This window comes from Nannizzia gypsea, genomic scaffold (genome assembly GCF_000150975.2).
Source record: "Nannizzia gypsea CBS 118893 supercont1.2 genomic scaffold, whole genome shotgun sequence".
NCBI lineage: Eukaryota > Fungi > Ascomycota > Eurotiomycetes > Onygenales > Arthrodermataceae > Nannizzia > Nannizzia gypsea.
Genome location: NW_003345200.1, coordinates 644,616 through 659,948, shown reverse-complemented (window position 1 = coordinate 659,948; position 15,333 = coordinate 644,616). Strand labels below are relative to the sequence as shown.

General features: G+C 48.9%; 6 protein-coding genes across 6 annotated transcripts; 3 read left to right on the top strand and 3 right to left on the bottom strand.

The window, feature by feature from the left end:
• Positions 1-63: 63 nt before the first annotated feature.
• MGYG_02246 (transmembrane and coiled-coil domain-containing protein 4) lies at positions 64-2,358 on the bottom strand (the record flags this gene model as incomplete). Its single annotated transcript, XM_003174667.1, has 1 exon — positions 64-2,358. The coding sequence occupies one exon, from the start codon at positions 2,356-2,358 to the stop codon at positions 64-66; it is 2,295 nt and encodes a 764-aa protein (XP_003174715.1).
• Positions 2,359-2,689: 331 nt separating this feature from the next.
• Positions 2,690-3,259, bottom strand: MGYG_02245 (hypothetical protein; the record flags this gene model as incomplete). The annotated part of the gene is made up of 1 exon (XM_003174666.1): positions 2,690-3,259. The coding sequence occupies one exon, from the start codon at positions 3,257-3,259 to the stop codon at positions 2,690-2,692; it is 570 nt and encodes a 189-aa protein (XP_003174714.1).
• Positions 3,260-3,545: 286 nt separating this feature from the next.
• On the top strand, positions 3,546-4,728 carry MGYG_02244 (vesicular-fusion protein SEC17; the record flags this gene model as incomplete). Its single annotated transcript, XM_003174665.1, has 5 exons — positions 3,546-3,581; positions 3,643-3,766; positions 3,862-4,168; positions 4,235-4,409; positions 4,489-4,728. 5 exons carry the CDS (start codon positions 3,546-3,548, stop codon positions 4,726-4,728), a joined length of 882 nt encoding a protein of 293 aa, XP_003174713.1.
• Positions 4,729-5,160: 432 nt separating this feature from the next.
• Positions 5,161-7,249, bottom strand: MGYG_02243 (hypothetical protein; the record flags this gene model as incomplete). Its single annotated transcript, XM_003174664.1, has 4 exons — positions 5,161-5,568; positions 5,645-5,859; positions 5,926-6,847; positions 6,956-7,249. The coding sequence occupies 4 exons, from the start codon at positions 7,247-7,249 to the stop codon at positions 5,161-5,163; spliced, it is 1,839 nt and encodes a 612-aa protein (XP_003174712.1).
• A 3,765-nt stretch (positions 7,250-11,014) lies between these two features.
• MGYG_02242 (hypothetical protein) lies at positions 11,015-13,227 on the top strand (the record flags this gene model as incomplete). The annotated part of the gene is made up of 3 exons (XM_003174663.1): positions 11,015-11,185; positions 11,256-11,447; positions 11,512-13,227. 3 exons carry the CDS (start codon positions 11,015-11,017, stop codon positions 13,225-13,227), a joined length of 2,079 nt encoding a protein of 692 aa, XP_003174711.1.
• Positions 13,228-14,001: 774 nt separating this feature from the next.
• MGYG_02241 (hypothetical protein) lies at positions 14,002-14,808 on the top strand (the record flags this gene model as incomplete). The annotated part of the gene is made up of 4 exons (XM_003174662.1): positions 14,002-14,022; positions 14,090-14,188; positions 14,271-14,563; positions 14,709-14,808. 4 exons carry the CDS (start codon positions 14,002-14,004, stop codon positions 14,806-14,808), a joined length of 513 nt encoding a protein of 170 aa, XP_003174710.1.
• Positions 14,809-15,333: the final 525 nt, after the last annotated feature.

The following is a 15,333-nucleotide window of genomic DNA, read 5'->3' as shown; positions in this document are numbered from 1 at the left end:
TTATTGATATGAAGCCCTAGAATCTACTTCTATGCTATTTCTGACACTGTTGTAAGAAGACAGTTAACGGCTATCCTCAAGCTGGATACCGTCCATTCTAGCATTCATAAGCCGCTGCCTGGTCATTTCTTCGATATCTCGCTCTAACTGCTCGGGTTCAATGTCAGGATACGGACATTCATCGGTGTCTGATAAACCGTCAAGTTCAATTTCGTCGTTGTCAACCATCATTATGCCGGTAGGAGCCTCATCATCAGTATCCTCATTGTGGTCACTATGCGCGCTATCCGCACCATCGACGGCAGTGCCTGCAGTAACCACGGCATCAGTAGCGGTCACAACAGTGCTAGGAATTGCACCAGCGCTGGCTGCTCTGACTTCAGTACCAAGTTTAGTCTTCGGCTGATCCTTTGGTGCTTCCTGTACCTTAGCTGCTGCCTTCTTTGTAGCAGTACTAGACGCCCGGGCAGCTCTAGCAGTAGCCATCCTCTCCTCCTCAAGGTGCTTCATCTCCTCCTCGTTAACTTCAAGCTTATGCTCCTGTTTCCGTATCTCATGTTCATCCAGATGATCGAATCCGATCCGCTGCAGTATCTTGCCAATTGAGAACTGATACTGTAAATGGCCACTGACGATATCAGTAACGTCGTAGTTCTCCACACCCCGGATATCAGGTATGGCTTCAAGGCCGGCAATGTCAAGCTGCATGCTGTTTGCGCGGTATATGAACTGAAGAATTCCGTCATTTCCAGTGTAGACGTTGACTAGCCTGCCGCTGACGACGGATCGCATCAGTCGCCAGTGGGATGTGGTAGAGGGGGTAGGAGAACCGATCAAGATGGCGGACTCGACGAGGCCGAAAGCCCGTCGTTTTGCAAGGGTAATGAGGCATGAGAAAATTACGCGAGCTCCGAGTGAGTATCCGACTAAAGTGACTGATCTCTCACCCTGGGCTTTGTTGATAAGTGCATCTGCCAGGATCTGACCGGCTTTGTCTGCACGGACTTTGGCAACGTTGAAGGGGTTGTCAATGAGGTATGAGATTTTCGATATGGTAACTGGGAGCATTACTGCTCCTACGACAGGCGCAAGTGCAGTTTTGCTAAGTACAGTTCTTCCAGCAAATGTCCAAGCAGTGTTCCGTACGAAGGTGGTCAGGGAGCTACCAAGTCGTAGGAGAGCTTGCAGCTCCCAACGAAGGGCGAAGACGTCGGAATCGGGGCCAAGGACCCGCCATGGCTCAAGCACGTCCTTGCCTTCGGTAAGCCAGCCACTAACTCCAATCGTTACCCTCAGTCGGTTGTCAGAAGAAGGGGGTTTTGCTTCTGTTGGCTCAGAGGCAGGTTTCGGGGTCGAGCCAAGCGGTAAAAAGGCAAAGTCTTCCACTTCCCTTGCATAACGATCCATCATCCTTCCAGACATTTTGGCGCCATAAGCACCAAAGAGTCCACCAATAATGATAGAACTACCAGCAACAGCACCGAGATATCCAGCGGCAACAGTTGCTCCGAGGCCTAAGCCGCCCAGGATAGTTCCGACGCCAGCGGCTACCAGTGGTGCAGCCAAACCACCGGTCACTCCAATAAGCGCCGCGCCAGCCACAGACGCGAGCCCTACTTTCCATCTACGGCTGGCCCTGCTCTGCTCTGCTCTGCGCTTGAGATCTTCTTCGGCATGGTTCATCTCTTTCACACTATCAAGAAGCACATGTGCGACTTTCATCTCGTGTTCTGACACATCTGCAACCTGTAAACCAAGTTGCAAGGCCACTCTGACAAGAAGAACGCGTGAGTGTGCATTATAGTGCTCCAGGCTCAACAGTATCAGGAGGAGGGAATTGACAATTAGATTCCTGGTTTCATGTGGTAGTTCTTGAAGGGCGCAGTCCTGCTGTCCAAGCTCATCTTCATCCAGGTCAATCAGAGACTGTTGTGCTTGCCTAGGTTTCAGAGGCGCTCTTCCTTTTTGGTCCTGAAGAGCCTCCCTAAACCTGGACAAGACTGCATCCCTCCACAAGCTGAAGTGCCGAGACGCCTCTGCTTCTGCTTTTATCGCGGCAACCGTGGTAGCTGACCTCACGGGCCTTGTAGGACGCTGTGGCTGGCTGGGCCGGTCACCAAGGAGGTCGACGTCTTCTTTTCCATCTTCTAGTGTATTCGCACGAGATACGCTCCCTTTCATCTCTGGCTCGCAACGGGGGCATAGCAAGTCTTCCATACAATCCGTGGTGTTAAGGATCAGGTCAAGAAGATCACAGCACTGCGAATCGCTCAGGGCCTCACGGATATCCTGAGAGCGACCTTGAGAGCCATCTCCTGGCTGCTGGCGTGCGGCCTGGCCTGCACTGTAGCTCGCCATCGTAGAAAAGGACGTTGATCTAGATACCAGCAAGCTTTGGCTCTGGCGATGCTTTGCTTTTCCGATGATGATCACTCATAAAAAAGGGGGGGAAGCCTGGTTTTTCTTCTTCCAAACGGCCTCCTCCCCAGAGCCTCACCCAGCCACGCTCACTTTCAGGGGTTTTCAGGGCTTCCAGCTCTTTTCCGGCTGCCTGCAGCATGTCTCGGAGAAAGTGACACCGTTCGCACCTTTGCCATCTTGATAACACGTGACGTCACGTGTAACAGCATCCGCGACGTTTTCGAGATATAAAAAAAGCCGTCGACGGCGAGAAGACGCAAGGGAAGAACTAGTCAGAGCCGGTCTGGACGACGAAGTAGCGGCCCATGGTCTTGCTAGCGGCCCTGAGAGCGTCTCCGTCCCATGTCTCGCCGTCTGGCTTTTCTAGTTTCTCGGCAGGTTTACGACGAATGCGCCTGGTCCGACCGACGAATTCCTCCCGTTCCAATGCGGACTTTAACAGAGCCAGATCGATTGTATTCTCCTTCTGAGCGTCGGCGGTTTCGTCACGTATACTGCGCAGTGGAGCCACACCCGTGGTGTCGACCTGTTGTATCTCTTTCACAAAATGTATCTGCGACGCCAATGTCTTGAGCATCTCGTCTTCTTCGGCCTGCGAGGTGGGCTGCGGAAGGGCGGCGAGTCGAAGCAGGTGTCTGAGCTGGTTCGGCGAGATCCCGGCATCGTTCTCTTGTTGAGCAGCAGGCAGAAGTGACTTGACGGACCAAGTTGGCTTCGAGAGGAGCGCGCTCACGTCCGTAGGCGCTGAGGTTGAGTAGCAAGCTGGGCTGGCTGCAGGGCTCTTGAGCAGCCAATTGGCCCGTACCAGGGCTCTTCGGAGCGTCGGGCATGCCATCATCGTAATTGCGTCTATTAATCACCGTCAGTGTAGCGAGTCTGTCGAAAGGGAGTAAGCCCGTGTTGTGATTTAGGCAGGGAGAAAAGATGTTGAAGAAAGATCGAGAGTTCGGCGAGGCTTGGCCAGAAACGTCACCCCAAACTTCGCCCGGCGGCTTTGCTCGTCCCTTTAACTAGCAACAACCAGCACCAAGACGACCCCAACTCCTCGACAACACCGCATCTGTTTATACAGGAGGATATACTGAGGGCTTGCATAGCGTGGGAGAAGCCAGGCTGCTAGAGAAATGTCTGAACAGGATCCCCGGGTGCTTCTGCAGAAAGTATGTGGCCAGAGTGCCCCGCGAAGACGCTGTGTATACGCCGCTAACACTCGCTCTCTAGGCAGACAAAGCCCTCCAAAGCGCTTCTGGAGGCTTCAGTTTTTTTGGAAACAAGACAGAGAAGTTTGAGAATGCTGCAGATCTATACACGCAAGCCGCGAATTGCTTTAGAGTACAGAAAATGAGTCCGTCTCACCCCCACGTTGCTCCCCTATACGCAAAATTCCCGCCAAAGGACGAAGCCGGTAGAGAAGTACAACTAACTGTTGAACTTGTATAGACAAGGAAGCTGGAGCTGCGTTTGAGAAGGCTGCTGCTATATTCACACTGAACCTAAACGAGCCAGGAGATGCCGCAAACACACTGACAGAGGCCTTCAAGGTATACCGGAAGAGCGACCCTGAGGATGCCGCCAGAGTGCTTCAGACCGCCATACAACACTACATTAGCACCGGGAACTTTAGACGAGCTGCATCTCATCAGCAGAACCTTGCAGAGGTGTTCGAGGTTGAAATCGGAGATGAGACCAGAGCTCTTGCAGCTTATGAGAAGGCTGCTGAATGGTTCGAGGGTGATAATGCCGAAGCGTATGTGCTCACTTGCTCTCGTACCCGTACATTCCAGGATGCAACTATCTAACGCCTTCCCATCAGTCTCGCCAACAAGCATTTCCTTAAGGTTGCGGACCTCGCAGCTCTCAAAGCCGATTACGCTAAAGCAGTAGCCAATTTTGAGAAGGTGGCCAAATCATCAATAAACAACAACTTAATGAAGTGGTCCGTAAAGGAATACTTCATGAAAGCTACCATGTGCCACCTTGCCTCAAAGGTACTATATTATGCATTCTTTACCCCTGCTACCAACACATATGAACATAGCTGACGCTTGAATACCCCCCCCCTGACAGGACCTTGTTGCTACTAACCGTGCTCTCCAAAGCTACGCTGAACTAGACAACTCCTTCCCGGCCACGCGAGAGTTTGCACTCCTTACCGATCTAACTCAGGCCGTTGAGCAGGGAGACACGGATGCCTTTGGAGATAGACTCTACGAATACGATCAGTTGAGCAAATTAGACAAGTGGAAGACGGCGATATTCCTCCGAATAAAAAATAATATCGAAGAAACAGGGGAGGACTTCTCTTAAGATGCACTTGTTGATATTTTTATTTTCATTTCTTTTTTACTTTGAGGTTATCAATACATATATGCCCTCCATGTTCACAAATTTCGCTTCTCAACTGGCTAATTTATGCTGTCTTACCTTAATATACTGCTTTGGCTATATGGTGCTTGTTTTTTTTTACCTTTAATCATGCACTTATATCAAGGTACAAGGAGTAGTATGTATGCATGTCCTTGGTGGATATCCCAGCCCTACAGGTTCTCCCCCAGGTTGCTTCTATCTTACTTGCATTGACCAATTTTCAGCTCATTTCCTAATCCTTTGATAAGAAATATCACATCATTCAGCTATTAAATTTGAATTACAAAGCCCTAGACACCACCGTGATAACATGCATAATGCTCAATTACCATCCCAGACCATTTTCGAACCTTCGTTCATTTGAACCTTTTTTCACTCCAGCCGAATAGCAAAATCTTCTCCTACCGTAATAGTGACACATCTATCACCATTCTTGGCCGCATTATCATCCTGGCTGGCATTCTCCTTCAGCAAATCGGACTTCAGATATTGCTGCACCATCTGAGATTGAACAGCCTTGAAGACACCTTGTTCGATGGAGCGAGCACCAAGCTTGATGATGTACACGGTCGTGGCCAGGTTTTCACACGCCTCAACCTGGGCGTCCAGGGTGAATGTGACGTTGTCTGGTTCGCCTTGTTTAGAATGATGCAGGGAGTCATGGAACTCAGCTAGACTGTCAGTGGCCTTTAGAAGGTAAGAGTGCGCAAGGACTGCCGCCTCGGTTTTTGAGAACGGGACAAATGGAATGTAGCATGATATATGCCCTGCGAGAGAAGTCTAGAACATTTACTAGTAAGCATTTGGCTCGAACATCCCGATGTGAGCGAAATATATTGGGCTGAATTAGTCTTACCCCCATCTCCTTTTCTAGGTCATTTGCAACGCAAAGCTCTAGTTCGTGGTGTAGACGAGATTCCCAGTTTGTCTTGTCTGCAAGCTCTACTTCGAGCTCTTTCGAGTTGAGATCATAATATTCCATTACCCTGTCCTCCCCGCTTGATGCTGCGATGATACATAAGGTACTTGATCGGTCAATAATCACCTTGCTCTCTTCATTTAGATAGTACCCTAGATGTATAATTAGCAGCGTGACCAATTATATATTGACCGGAGTGTTATATAAACGCCACTCACAAGTCTCTTCCCCTTCTAAGAAGGATAGTAGCCGCTGGTACTCAGCTTTATCACCCTTGTCAACAAATATAACCTGCAGTTCACTTGATGTGCTTGGAGAGCTTCTATTACTTGAGAGTTCCTCTTCTTCTTCTTCTTCATCGTCTAGGTCTACCTTCTTCAGGTTGGAGATTGGTATAAATGTGCCTAGTTCTTTGGCAAGACTCGACTTTCCATGGCCAGCCGGTCCAACAAACGCCATAACCAACGGAGCGTTTGTTCGCGTCATAAATTTCATGATTAGAAACATCCTCACCCATTTTATCGCGATTCTCTGGCCGATCAACGTATGCTCTATACGTGATATTCTTTTGATAAACGGCAACAGGTACATCTCAATGCTTGCCGGGAGAGGAGGTAAGGTCCTGGTGGCCTGAAAAAGACAATTTTTGATTGAAACATTGACGCTTTCTTCAAGGGTATCGTTCAACGCTTTCAGGCCAGAGTCCATGAATTCATCGTCGTCGTCCGCTTCTAGGTCCTGATACGTGTAGATTCCGTGTTCCCATAGTGACTTTGGAATCGAATTTGGATCGGCACCCGCAGCCAAAAGTGACCTGACAATCGAGACTGAAGCCGAGTTTCTGTTCAATATGGCTGATCCGAGAAGGGGTATTTCAGAATTGTGCACCGTGCCGTTGGGGTCTGCCCCATTTTCAATGACCAGGTCAACAAGATCAGTCCGGCTGCAAGCTATAACTGATAGCAGTATGTCCAGTTTCTCTTCTGCTGAGATGGTATCACTGCCTCCTGACCGAGAGTAATTTGTGAGAAGCTCCTTGACAAGGCCATAGTCGTGTCCGGCCTCAATAGCCCGGCACACGATCTGCGCGGGCCGAGTAGCTTCAGCAGTCTGATTAGAGGTATCAACTGAGTCAAGCTCCTAGATAGATCGAAAGATAGTTCCAACCACAGTGTAAGAATGCTTGGTTTAACCATTTGTTTACACGGGAGATAAACATCACAACACTACCGAAAAAGAGGAAGTTACCTTTGAATCGCTGGTCTCGCTTCCAGTGGACAGCAGATCTATAAGATTCTTCGTCTCGACCCTGTCCTCTCGCCATGCTGATGCTGGTAGACAGTGAGCAGAACTGCATAAACAAGCCTTCAGGAGGCATTCAGGGGGTACTTTTTCCTCACCATATCGAGGGGGCTTTGGCGGCTTAGCAACCCGGTCGGTATATTCATGGACAAATTTGCATTGGTCGGCGCTGTGTTTGCAGCCTCCATTTACCCAGTAGAAGCAAGTAAAAGCCTTTTTAGTAGAGTACCTTCTTAGCATAATGATAGAATAATACGCGATATCTCTCCAAATCAACTGGCTACGCTGAGGACGAAGAGACAAGATAATGTGCGAGAAAGGGAGAAGTACGGGGAAAAGGCGAGCAAACGGCAAGAAACAAGGCAAAAAAATACTAGGCTGGGAAGGGTCGCCTTTCACTGACCATTTTATTCACTGTTCCGTTGTAGTGAATCAGTGTATGCGCTATGAATGAATGTAGCAAATATCAAAGGAATTAGTAGGTGGAAAAAAATTTCAAGAGGCTAGAATTTGGCGCCGCAAGCTAGTTAGTCGATAGGTTAAATACACCATAGATGTGTCGGAGAACAGGGACGCTCCGACCTTTTGGAGGAAATCAACGAATGGCATCGACTGTTCATTGCTCGAAGGCAATGAAAAGAACTTGTCATTGGAAGCCTTTCTTTAACTAGTCAGTTACTCCCGACATGCTGCATGTTGCAGTCTACCGCCATGCAGTAGCTAGTTAGCTAGCTAGTTTGGTGCCATTAGTTAGCTGACTACTTGGCGCGGTGGAAGTGGAATATTGATATGTCGAATATCATGAACAAACGGAGAATTCACGGTGAATTCTTCGTTGAATCCCCTTAGCTGGAAGAGTACTCCGTATAGTTGTGATAACTGTGAAGCCGATATAGACTCCACCGCGCCTGAGTTGCTAGGCAGGAATTCGAGCCGTACTTAGGACATCCATCAAGCCAGACAGCTAACTATGGGGAGCGGCAAACCCAGAGGGCAGCGAGGGTTGTTCCGAAAGTACAGAGAAGTGTTTGTTCAAAGGGAAAGGGAGGTTGCAGATGTTGAGACGTTTTGTCCAAGACTCTCTGGATGTCAAACGAAGGATTCGTGGCAGCAGCGGATCAGACATAAAGGAACCTACGAGACATCCAGGCGGCGAGGGTAAAGCTTTCAACTCAGGCTGATCGGCGGAGCGGTGAAGGGTTTGTCTGCAATAGGTTTTGCGGGAGAGCCGTCTGACAGTTTGTCCTGCTAGGATGAAATGCGATCGGTTACATTTCTGCCTTCACATTGCGATATTGATACATGGTTTGTCTGAGACGTCGTCCGATTGCCAAAAAGGAAGGCGATGATTCCTGGGAATGATTCTGGTACGTAACCATGGCCGACGTACCCTGGCACCTCGCATCGAATATCCTCCGCTGGCATTGAGCATCCCTCACCGTCTTGCATACTTGCATACCCGAATGCTGAATATAGAACCGGCTATCCTCCGTAGGCATATATGCCCACTGTTTATATCCCCATGTATACCGATGAACCCTCCAGAGTCGTACATTTGTGCATTGCAGGCCACATAACCTCTGGACAGGGCCTTACTACCCGAAGTTCTAAAAATAAGTCCACCGCTGTCCAAGACTTCCTGGGGTGTGGATGACAAGGTGCATATACATAGACACCCTATAAACCATACAGGACGCGAACTCTTCTTGGAGTCAATCTCGAAAAGCCAAAAAGTGGTTCGACTTCTTTCCCAAGCCCATCCGCTTCTTCCCAAAAAAAAAAAAAAAAAAAAATTACTCAAACGTCAGAAAATCAAAACATGACCCTACCATTTCAGAATACTTGAACTCGGTCGAGAGAGAGGATTGAGAGGTCAGTGCTTTTAACCCCTTGAGCCCGCCTGACGCTGGCCTCTAGTGTTACAGGTTCGGAAAGATGGATCACTCCGAATGTTTGTCGCCTGGGCTTATTCCCCGGATTTCTTCTCAGCAGGCGACAAGGAAAGGCCTCATGGGGTCACGGAACTCATGCCATGTATGCATATATACCAAGAGAGATTTGCGGGTGATCTCGAAAAGTGATGTACGTAAACGGTCATCATTTAGTATACCCCGACAGTTGCTTGTCGGGTTGTGGTAGAATCGGCCGATAACCACAGGCTAACGATCGATATACGTATGGGATGTCGATGGTAGCTCCATAAAAACAGGGCCTTGACTTGCAGCTAGGAGCGGGAGAGCCAGCGACCGGGCCAACGCAACGGCGGAGTTGCAAATTTTGTTAGATGTTGAGTGGTTTGAGCATATGTGTTGCAAACGTGAAATCCCATATTCAACCAAGGTGTTTTCGGTGGATGGGGTTACGTGTCTTTCCCCGGGCATGTTTCCTAGGTTATCATTTTGTTTATGTATGTTCCATTTCTTCTTTCTCTTTCCATGAGAAGGCAATGGACAGATACACATCGTGAGATGAACCCCAGGTTTGTTGGTCTGACCACGAACTAAAGTATGTGCTAGTAGGGATTTGAATCGCTAGTTTGTTAGCAGTAGGGGCCCCTTGCTTTCGATACCCCAGTCAAGCATCCAAGCCGGTAAATTGCTGTAAAAATCCACACCCCCAGTCCTATAGCGATGGATCCCTGGCCGATACTACATTATTTCCAGGTCTGTCTCAAACCACGACCGAGATTATCAGGAGGAAGGTTCTTATATCCGTGATGATATGGGCTGGGATTTCGTAGATCATTAATCCCAGTCGACGGACCTTACTTACATCAGAGGTAGACAAGCTTTGCTTTTGAAACCTGCGGTGCCTCAAATGTTGAAAAATTCGTGAACGGTCGCACAACATCGTTGATGGAACAAGGTCAACCGAAGGGTTGGTAACTATGATAAAAAAAAATCTTGGATAGCTCAAACCAGACCCTTCTTTTGATTTTCGTTTGTTTCGATCAAATAGGGTATAGCAATGCGATTATCATAAATGATACCACACGGAAGCGGCTGCTTGTTCTATCCTGTCTATGCAAAATATCTCCTGCGAATCATTGCCAGGTGGCTACCGCTCTCAAACTGAGGCTCTGGGATGTGCATGCTCCATACTCACTCGCCTCGAGATTCTCAGACGACGCTAAGAGGGTCTTCCCGCGCACGTATACGCATCGTGCGTATCAACTCTGACAGACCCAAGATGTATGACGGCAACATCTAGACTTGCTTTGCTGACGAATTACTAATGACGCGAGCTGACGCGGTCAGGCAGAAGAACTTGGTCAGGAATGTGACATCGAACAATCTGATGGAGCTGCATACGTGCTTGCGGCCAACGGTCGAAGGGATATGATCGGTTGACGAAACTCCACGGCTCCCACGAATGTCACAGCGCTCGCTCTCCAATGACATCTGCTGGGCTGGTCTCTTTCGCTGGCTTCTCCAGGCCGATTCCACGCGGCTGGTCGATATCTTCAGCAACTCCAGCAACTCCACTTATGAGGACCAGCTGTGAATACCTAAATATAGCCAGTATATATGTAGAGGTCATCAAGGTAGCTTAGCTGCTCGATTATCGTTTCTCCATAATGGCACCTAGGCAGTTGTAATTGTAGCGTTGAGATGGCCGACGTTGGAATAACCGTCGTTGAATAACACTTTTAGTCAACTAGATCTGATAAGCTTAATCCGACGACTGCTCACGACGTCACTAACAACATCACCATCGCCATCGTCAATGTCCCATTGCAATGCAGGGCCGAAATAGATATTTTCTAATTGACAGGATGCCTGTCAGGCTAGTAGCAACGCTGATCGCGCGGCTAAATGTTGAGGCTCGAAGCGAGCGGACGGTGGAATACGAAGCGCCTGTTGCCGTGGCAACAATCCTGACAGCTGTGTTTTGTCCAGCCCGCGCTCTTGAAGACAACAGCCGTGTCGTTTCAACAACACCAGCATCAGCATCTCTACAGTCAGATATTTCTTAGTATATGCTTACAGCTCTATAACAGTGGCCATGGGGAAGACCGAGCCGCCGTTTCTATACGACCCGCCGTCTCTGTATCCCAAGTCCGCACAGGCTGCCGACTTCAACCCCAAAGCTGTCACTCTGAACAGCTGGGCTCCTCGCCCGCAGAAGCCAAAGAAAGATGGCCCCTTGGTCAATTTCAACCAGCATCCTGACTCGGTACCTATCCCCCACCCTGCCGCTTATACGTTCCACTCTTGGAAGACATCTAACGCCTGAGACTTGCTAGTACGCGGTCCTTCCAAGCGGGAGAAAACCAGTCACAAATATGAGCCCGAATATCAAGAAATACGTCAAGTATGCGCGGATATTCCAGCTTATTCTACGAGTTTTAACCCTTATTGGGGTGATGGGAATGCTGTTCTGCGTTATCTGTATCAACAAGACGACAACTCAGGTAGCATGGATTATACGTGTGGGAGTATGTTGATTCCACTCCTAAGAATCCAGATGTTTCGGTCAAGGACATGCTAACAACCCGAAAGCCCGCTGTTTCAACGGTGAGCACGATCTACGCGATTTTCCACCTCTGCCGATCTGCCACTTCCCGTACACCTGGTTCCACGGCTAGCTACATGCTCTTCGCAGCCGTACTTGACGCAGGCCTGATCCCATTCTATGTGTTCACTGCCTTAATTTCGCGAACGGAGTATGAATCAAAGAGCTATGGGTGGAATACGCTGTTTGGTACCGACGATGCAAATGAAAAGATCATATATGCCGCCGTTCTCATTGCCACGATAGTTGGTGGGCTTCATGTTGCATCGTTGATTGTGGATATCTACCTGGCTGTGGTGTTCCGTAAGATAACTAAATTGCCACCAGACATGAACCCGCTGGAGGATACCTTGACTGCTCGTCCCCATATGCGCATCAGGTCTGAGATAGCGGAAAAACACCTTAGCCAAAGCACAATTGGTTCATCTGAGACGAATCCATACAACACTATCCTGCCAGCTACTCGCACTGTGCCATTTGCACACACAAGGGCCGATTCCGGTGTGACTATCACAGGCAACCAACCCCAGAAGCAAGGTGATGACCGGTCGTCATACTACTCTGCTAAGTCGTATCGTCACTCCCGCTCTGATCTCCCAAGCCAACAGGTTCGTCAGTATGAAGAGTCCAGTCGTCCCAAGACGCCCATTTCCCGCACTACCGTCAGGGGAAGAGGAAATGGGTCGTCCAGGCCCCAGTCCGCTGTCTTCCACACCCCACCCTCCACTGCACAGTCTCAGGCATTGTCTGTAGACTATCAAAACCGTGGGCCAAGTGGTGTATCTTCCATGGGAGATAATAACTGGGAAGCGTACCCTTCAAATCCTCCATCGCCTGAACTCAACGCTCAAGGGGTCTCGCCATTCAGAGATCCTGAAGATGCAATCTGGGATGATAATTTCGATGGAGATGATGATCTGATGCAACGAAGCGGTACCGTTCTCCGACATCGAGGAGCATACGCTGCTGTAGATGATGACGATGACGACGAAGATGAAGCTATCCTTGATCCAAACGAATCAGACATCATGTTTGGATATCAACAAAGCCAGGGCGAGCGTTACTACTCTAAGGATAAACCAGAACAGCTCAACCACAACTCCGGCCTGGAGGTGAACCCACTGTCCATGAATCCACCAACTCCTCGTCCATTGGAGCCAGAGGAGGATAGCAAGGAAGCTGTTAGAAGCGATGTCCGACGTGAGGTACTTTCCAATCTTCCAAACCCATCTGCCACACCTTCCAAAGCTACGCCTGGAAGCAAGTCACGCTCGTACGGGGAGCTCGCAAAGAACACTCCATCCCCCGGTAGCAACAAGAAACTATCGTCCCGTTGGAGACGTAAGAGCGGCCGAGTGTCAGCTTACGAGTCTCTCCAAGGAGAGGCCGATGATGCTGATGGCAACTATGAGTCCACCGGTCGAGGTGAGACTGATCGCAAAGGACGGGTTGTCAGCAACACAGGTATCGACCTTGGGCCTGATCTAGGCTCCGGCTCTCCAGGGTACGGAAATTATCTAGCCGGCTTGGGAGTTGGCCGCCGTCGCGAGGTCAGTGGAAAGGTCGCAGAAGAAGGAAGGGGTGGTGCCCTCGTCCAGGATGAGAGCGAGTCATCCCCGTCCAAAAGCAAAGGCAGCCATCATCAACCTTCAAAATCGAAGGAAATTAAAGCTGCGGGTTGGGCACGGTGGAAAGGTTTGTGAGGTAGGGAGGTTTGGTAGGGAACAGATGCAAGTCTGCTTCTTTTTCTCCGAGGTTTGCCGTGGATATCTGCAACGTTTTGATACTTGCTTCAACATGTTTCTTTTTATATCTCCTACTATGTTTTTCTTTTTGAAGTTGATGCTCGATCATGACAGGGTTAAGGATGATTTTCAGTCAGATGGAGAGAAGCAATGTGGGGAAGCGAAGGGGGAAGAAGGGGTTACGGATTTTACAGATGCTTGATGCTTGATAGTTAACGTGTTCGATGACGCTGGATGCCAGGTTTATGTTTGGATGTATCGTTTACGAAGGAGTTTGAGGGTGTCGACTGTAGTTAGTTACTTCCTACCTATATTATCAACTTATTTTAAATATTGTCGTAGTTAATTGATCGTTGAACCAGAATAATATTGTCCCAGAATTATTAACTGTGGGTCAGGCTTCCCACGTCACCAACTATTAAAAAGATCCCTGCACTGCCATGCCATGTTGGTATGTGTCAACCTCCTGCCATCGCCTGTTGCTGCATTCTCGTATTGTCCTCTACGTGCTCGTTTTGTCTTTGCTCTTCCTATACTAGTTATACTTCTCCTTTTTTTTTGGTTTGAAAAGATAAGCATCATTTCCATGAGAGCAGTAGTTAGTGGCGCGAGTACATCGGGTACATCGCGGATCATCCTGGCCTGGTACATCAACTCGCTTTCTCGTTAACCAGCATGGTGTCTCTCTGCATCCGATATGCATGCACCTTCCAGTCGATCCTGGTTCCTGACATGCCTTGTCGTTATGCAAGAGTAAGCACTACGAACATCCATACATCCATACACGCACACGCACACGCAGCTGTGTGCTTATGTCCAGTCGGCTTCTCCAGCCTGGCCTCCTGCAGTCAGCATAAGCCGAGAAGCTGTCCATGACCTTGAAATTCCGGGCCGGGACAACAACCTCCGCCATTTTAATGTAAGGGGGTCGGAGTACGCGGTCCGGTTGTTCATTTTAGGTCACTCCTCTAATCTACCTTGACTCGACTTTCGAGAGAGAGGGTTTCGGCGGTGGCAAGGCCAGCATAGGATTAAACAGCGGAGAATATTGTGCGGTAACCCAGCAAGGCAGGACGATGAGCAGCCCTCTGGCTAGCAGTCCGGTGACTCTAGTCTGGTCTGGTGCGGCCGCCGCTGTGACTGCATTGAGACGGACAGACAGCCAGTCGGACAACGGATCGTTGCCAGAAGGAGGAGCCTGGAGGCCAACTGATGGAAGCGCAGGAGCTCAATATACGAACCAGATTGCTCTCCACAGTCTTATTGGGTACCGCGATCCCGCAGCCAGAAATAGGTATGGAGTACATTGTTCGGCTTTCCCCTGAGGTTGGGAGGGAAATGCCGTCGCCAGCGGAGGTACTCCGTTTCAGCTCGAGCAATGCCGGAGGAGTTGCTGGCTCGCTTTCTTTTGCTTGTTGATATTCGTCATTTCTTGATAGATGCTCGTTCGCAATGGGGACAGTCAGATATTTAAGCCGCGTGTTTGACGGGGCGTTATGGACGCAAGGCTGGCGGTTGATTTGCGCTTCCGCCAAGTAGCCAGCTAACTAGTTATACGGGAGTCCCGGGTACTTTGCCACTGCTGCCGATTATCAAAGCCGGAAGACAGCAAACCATGTACAAGTACACCGCATCCCCCGACAGGAAGGTTGTAAGATAGTGCAGAGCTTGTTGAGAAAAAGAAACAAGACAAAGTCTTTTTGGAAGCTGTGGTTTGCTTCTACTTTCTATATGCCGTTGAAAAGAGTGATATCTTCTGAATGGTCAACATCGTATTTGGATTCTATATACTGCGTGTTTGGAACTTTCTTTTTTTTTTGAGTGTTTTCTAAATTGTTTCTTGTTTTGGTTCTAAACAGAAATAAAAAAAGAAAAAGTGAGAGAGCAGATGTATGTGTTGCTCGGTAAAATAGAGAGGACAGGAGGTCAGCTATGTGCAGATCTAATAGACGTAACAAGAAACAGAAGGATATATAGGAGGAAAAAAGGAAAGAGGTTGTACCAGCAGCGGACAGAACAGCTTATGTGCAGGCAAATGTATGTAAGAAGTGAAAGAAAGCCGTC